The 6,000-nt window shown below is 41.1% G+C and overlaps 2 protein-coding genes across 4 annotated transcripts; one reads left to right on the top strand and one right to left on the bottom strand.

The window, feature by feature from the left end:
* The first annotated feature begins 1,707 nt into the window (after positions 1 to 1,707).
* On the top strand, positions 1,708 to 3,382 carry LOC106410742 (zinc finger protein GIS2). 3 transcript variants are annotated; one of them, XM_013851327.3, is made up of 4 exons: positions 1,708 to 1,848; positions 2,142 to 2,234; positions 2,359 to 2,451; positions 2,716 to 3,382. In XM_013851327.3, the coding sequence occupies exons 2-4, from the start codon at positions 2,158 to 2,160 to the stop codon at positions 3,266 to 3,268; spliced, it is 723 nt and encodes a 240-aa protein (XP_013706781.2). In that variant the 5' UTR covers positions 1,708 to 1,848; positions 2,142 to 2,157; the 3' UTR covers positions 3,269 to 3,382. The 3 variants fall into 3 exon arrangements, with proteins under 3 accessions (XP_013706781.2, XP_013706780.2, XP_022561688.2); XM_013851326.3 differs by having other exon boundaries at positions 1,714 to 1,848; positions 2,132 to 2,234; XM_022705967.2 differs by having other exon boundaries at positions 1,833 to 1,848; positions 2,122 to 2,234.
* Positions 3,383 to 3,395: 13 nt separating this feature from the next.
* Positions 3,396 to 5,321, bottom strand: LOC106410739 (cytochrome P450 84A1-like). Its single transcript, XM_013851324.3, has 3 exons — positions 4,994 to 5,321; positions 4,220 to 4,864; positions 3,396 to 4,156 (listed from the first exon to the last, which is right to left on the bottom strand). The coding sequence occupies exons 1-3, from the start codon at positions 5,258 to 5,260 to the stop codon at positions 3,530 to 3,532; spliced, it is 1,539 nt and encodes a 512-aa protein (XP_013706778.1). The 5' UTR covers positions 5,261 to 5,321; the 3' UTR covers positions 3,396 to 3,529.
* Positions 5,322 to 6,000: the final 679 nt, after the last annotated feature.

Raw genomic sequence — 6,000 nt, 5'->3', positions numbered from 1 at the left:
AGACTAAGTGAGTACCTAGTAAAAGAGGAATATAAGAATGATCTGATCAGTCCATGTATTTTTATAAAGAAATTCGGCCAGGGCTTTGTGATTATAGCAGTGTATGTTGATGATTTAAATATCCTTGGAACCTCTGGAGAAATCTCCCAAACAGTTGAATATCTTAAGAAATAATTTGAGATGAAAGATCTTGGAAAAACAAAGTTTTGTTTGGGATTACAGCTTGAGTACATTAAAGATGGAATCCTTGTGCATCAAATGGCATATACAAAAAAAGTACTCAAGAGATTTAATATGGTCGAGTCTCACCTGTTGTCGAGCCCCATGGTCGTGAGGTCCATCGGCCTGGACACTGATCTGTTCCGTCCTAAGATGGACGATGAAGATGTCTTTGGTCCCGAAGTGTCATATCTCAGTGCCATAGGAGCTTTGATGTATCCGGCTAGTCATACACGACCAGATATATGTTTTGCCGTGAATCTATAGTCTAGATTTAGCTCATGTCTGACCCAAAGGCACTGGAACGGGATTAAACATGTTCTTCGTTACCTGCAAGGAACGAAAGACTTGGGTCTATTTTATACTAACCAAAACAAAGAAGGTTTAGATGGTTTTGCTGATGCAGGTTATCTATCAGATCCACACAATGCTCGATCACAGACAGGCTATGTTTTCACACATGGTGGAACAGCCATATCATGGCGTTCCATGAAGCAGACGATCGCGGCTACATCATCCAATCATTCGGAATTCTTGGCTATCCATGAACCCAGTCGCGAGTGTGTCTGGTTGAGGTCGATGACCCAACATATCTGATCAGATTGTGGGATGTCCGAGGACGCAGACTCTCCAACCGTGATGTATGAGGACAATGCAGCGTGCATTGCTCAGCTCAAAGACGGCTACATCAAAGGAGACAGAACGAAGCATATCATGCCCAATTTCTCTTCACTCACGAGTTACATAAAGCCGGAGAGGTCCAAGTGGTCCAAGTGCGTTCCAGCGACAACTCAGCCGACCTGTTCACCAAATCACTTCCGACCTGCACGTTCAGGAAGCTCACGCATCAGATTGGGATGCGTAGGTTGAAAGATCTTCAGTGATGTTCAGAACAGGGGGAGTAATACGTGTTGTACTTTTTTTCCTTCATCATGGTTTTGTCCCACTGGGTTTTCCTGATAAAGTTTTAATGAGGTAACATCCAAAGCGTATTACAATCCATGTATGGTTGTGGCATCCAAGAGGCAGTGTTATAAATCATATTGTGGATGTCCATAACCGGCCCGGTCCATAACCGGCCATGAGAGAGAGAGAGTCGGCGGCTAGAGAGAGAGTCGGCCAATACCTAGTTTTCTTTTTCCTTATTGGTTTATGATTCGTACACTTTCAATATTCGTAGTCTTTTTTTTTTTTTCTTTTCATGTAATTTCCTATATATAAAGGGTTTCATATATTTATGAATTAAAGCTGAAACAAGAATACACATATTTTATTCTCTTGTTCCACGGCTCATTAGAAATTTACATTGCATATGGGATATTGGCCCATGATGTTACAAATTTGATGTTTGTACGTATAGTAGTAGACTGGACCGTATCAGAAAAGAACAAGTGGTGAGTGAACGAATACCGAACATAACAGTAATTGGTTAATACATGTCAGGCGTGTCTCACTTTGTTAATGGGTCACGAAAGGCTTTTGAAGCCCATTTACTAAGATACCAACTGATGACGTTATTTTGTGTGTGTTCGAGGGTGTCACACAGAACACAGGTTCGGTCGCCGCAAGCCAGATTTGTGGAACTGCTGACAGTTTACTTGTCGGAAAGTTGGTTGTCGTCGCCGTGAGGTAGGTAGTGATGTAATTTTATCGGTGAAGATTTGTAAGAGTCCAGTTTGGTTAAGTTTTGGGGGAGAAATAGAGATTGAGTTGTTAGGGTTTTAGCGCATCTTAAGGAATGATTTTTAATGTTTTAAAAAGTGGAGGATGTTCCGTCGTTCTTTCTATTAAGACAACACTTTGCATCTCGTATTCGCTACACCAAATGCGTGACTTTTCTTACTTCCGTTTCAGATTTCCGGTTGTGTTTCTGTTTGTTTGTTTGTTTGTTTTGTTGCTAAGATAAATCCAGTTACGCCCAGGAGGAGTAGGAACCCGATGGCCAGAAAGATTGCTTCTGATCGTTTTTCTTACCGTGATGATCCTTACCGAAGAGATTCACATCGGACTTTCAGGTTTTTCTCATCGAAACTGGCATTTCTCTTAGTATACTTCACTCATAGCTTAGCTGTATACCGAGAAGAAAGAAACTAAATTGGTTTTACTGATATGCTTAACATTAAAATTCTGTTGCTGCAGCCAAAGTAATACGTGCAAGAATTGTAAGCGACCTGGTCATTTTGCTCGAGAGTGTCCCAATGTCTCTATCTGCCACAACTGCGGCCTTCCTGGGTAACCACCCTATTCATTCTCTATTCCTCTTTCTTATAGTCTTTGCTTCACGTTCTAAGTTGATTTAGATTGTTATAGTGAAGTTCTTGCTACATTTTTAGTGCTAATATACACTAATCTTGAACGTAGATTAGCTGCTTTGATAATGTAGTGTGTTTAGATTGGTTGATGTATGTCTAATTCTTTGTATTTTATTTCTGTGGCCGACACTGATAACTTAATAACATATACCTTGTCTTTTTTTCTTCTAATAAAACTTGGCAGTCACAATCTGTCTGAATGCTCCGCGAAGTCTGTGTGCTGGAACTGCCGTGAACCAGGTCACATGTCTAATAGCTGCACCAACGAAGGCATCTGTCACAGCTGCGGTATTGCCGGACACCAAGCTAAAGACTGCACGGCTCGCCACCTCCCTCCTGGTGACCTTAGACTCTGCAACAACTGTTACAAGCAAGGTCACTTCTCAGCTGATTGCACTAACGAGAAAGCCTGCAACAACTGCAGGAAGACTGGTCATCTAGCTCGTGACTGCAGAGACGATCCCGTGTGCAATCACTGCAACCTGGCTGGTCACCTTGCTATCAAATGCCCCAAAACCCATGTGTTAGCAGCAGAAGAGCGAAGACCACGAGGGATCAGAGCCCAATACAGGGAGGAGGAGGTGGTTTGCAGGAACTGCCGGCAAGTGGGTCATATGAGCAGAGACTGCACGGCTAGGCTGATGATATGTCGAAACTGTGGTGGAAGGGGACACATTGCGTATGAATGCCCTTCTGGGAGATTAGTGAACCACCACCACTACCCCTTGAGGTACTAACTAAGTAGCTTTTGCTTAGTTTACAAACCGGTCTTGTGTTCTAAGGAGAACCAGAATTGATTTATGGTTTTGTAATGACTCCTTTCTTTCTCGGTATTTTTCCCGTCCTGTTAATCTGGAATTTACCTTTAAAATCGGAAGATCCGCGGACCAAATAGTTTAAATAGATTAGAATCTTAAACAACAACAAACACTTGTGTAAGGAATCATAAAAACGGCAAACAGTTGATATAAAGCTTCTTCAAACAAACAACACGCATTTCAAATCACCATCGGACATTTTAGCCGGTAACTCGGAACGGCGATGAGCCTGGTGGCTCTAGGCGCCGTGAGACCGAACATGTCAGTCATATCCAGATCATCAGAGCTAACTCCTTCCGGCAACTCCCAATCAAATGAATGAAGCATGTGCGCCACGGCGAGCTCCATAGCATAAAGCCCCAACTGCATACCCGGGCATGACCTTCGACCCGACCCAAACGGTAGAAACTCGAAATCACTACCTTTGAAATCCGGAGCTTTGCTATCCATAAACCGACCCGGTCTGAACGCATCCGGCTCAGTCCACACCGATCCGTCTCGCCCAATCGCGTACACATTGATCATCACCCGAGAGTCACGGGGAATCGAGTAGCCGGAGACGACGGAGTCCGCAGCCGCCTCGTGGAGGAGAAGAGGAATCGGAGGGTGCAGCCTCAGCGTCTCTTTCATCGCGCATCTGAAGTAAGGAAGATTCTCCAGATCAGATTCGTGAAACTGACGGTTCAATCCGATGACGTCAGCGAGTTCTTGCTGCAGCTTTACGAGTTCGTGAGGATTCTTCATCAGCTCCGTCATGGCCCATTCAATCGCAGACGCCACCGTTTCCGTCCCGCCAAACATCACATCCTAAATAAAAAATCATTTCATTAATAACTTATGGTTTTTGAATGATTAATTTAAATTATTTACCATGACAAGGGCCTTGATGTTATCTCTAGTGAGTTTAAATGAAGACAGTGAATCATTAGATTTGCCGCCGTTCTCACCGCTTTCGCCGCTATAAAACGCCATTAATTCATCGACCATGTCGTCCTCCAAGCCGTCATCGTCTTGTTTTCTTGAATTCTTCTTTTCGATATGTGCATCGATGATTCTATCTATGAACCCATCCAGCGATTTCCTTGCGTTTTCCAACCGCTTGCTGAAGTCGCGATTACTAAACCATTTCATCCACGGTAAAAACTCGGTGATATCAAACGCTCCAAAGAGTTTTGAGAACTCTTGTAGAATCTTTACGAATTCGTCTTGACCGTCGCGAGCGAACGAGCCAAACGCGGCTCGGTACGTTATGTTCCGCGTCAAAGCAAAGACAAGCTCGCCAACGTTAACCGGTGAACCGGTTTGTTTAGTCAGAGTTTGAACCATCGTATTAATTTCGTCACGAACCGAGGCCCATGATTCGGCCCGTTTTCTGCTAAAGAGTTTCATAACGCAAACTTTCCTCATTTGACGCCAGAGTGGACCGTAGTTCGCAAACGCCATATCTGCCCGGTTGTAAGTGAGATATGAAATGGCGACGTTAGCTGGCCGGTTTGCGAAAACCACATCTTGAACCTAACGTAATTGAATGTTTTAAGATGAATGTGTCTTACAAAAACTATAAATTCACTGTTATCCTATCAAAATATTTAGAAGAATATTTAAATTGTCAAAACAATTTCTAAACCGTAGAAAACCACATACCTGAAGAATTTCTCGGGCCATCTCAGCTGTTGAAGCGGCCACAATATGAATTCTACCCATTTGAAGGTGTAAGAGACCACCGTATTGTTTGGCTAACTCGGCCAAACCACGATGATTCAACTGATTCTTTAATTTCATGTTACCGATTATTGGATAGCCTTTTGGACCAGGTGGAAATGGATTACTACGAGTTAACAAAACTCTAACTAAATACCAAAGAAATATAAGAACTACATATAAAATTGGTGAGCAAAGCAAACAATCCATCTTTTATGTTTTTTTCTTTCCGATACAAAGAGCGAAAAGATGGGTGATAAGAAGTTTTTGGTATGGTTATATACGCACGAATCTGGTTGTATAATCTGTATTTGATTTATTAGCACATACAGATGTGTATGATAAACAATATATAAATGAAAGATTTATTTCCGTTTTGGGTATTTAATAGATCATTTATTACCTTAGAAAAAACAAGTCAAATTTGACCAGAAAAAAAGAGAAAACAAGTCAATAGTCAATATCCCAATAATCAATATCCTAATAAAGAACAATATGTAGTTTGGATAGGAAATCTACATTCAAGATTTACAATAAAGATCAATAGATCTATGGGTTCGAGAATTATATGCAAATATTTAAAATTTTATTTGGATTTTTTAGTTTGTAAATGATATAAATGTAATTTTCTAGTCAAAGAACATTTGCTAGCATTGTCAGTTGATAATACTTCTGACGAAACCAGATACCGTACACATTTGGCGTGAGAATTGAGGAATAGAATTTCTAATATTTCTTTAGCACGAAAAAAATTACATGGAACTAATCTAACAAAAAAAAGAACGTTTGTAAATAATCAAACGAAAAAGAACATGCATGGTTCGTTCAAAAAAAACAAAGAACATGCATGGTAACGCTTTGTAAGACCAACTATGTAGCTTTCTCAAGATTTACATAATATATGCAAATATAAAGCATAATAGCACATATGGGCCTACATAATAGCATTC

Source organism: Brassica napus, chromosome C7 (genome assembly GCF_020379485.1).
Source record: "Brassica napus cultivar Da-Ae chromosome C7, Da-Ae, whole genome shotgun sequence".
NCBI lineage: Eukaryota > Viridiplantae > Streptophyta > Magnoliopsida > Brassicales > Brassicaceae > Brassica > Brassica napus.
The sequence above is the reverse complement of the archived record's forward strand: the minus strand, read 5'-3'. Positions and strand labels throughout refer to the sequence as shown.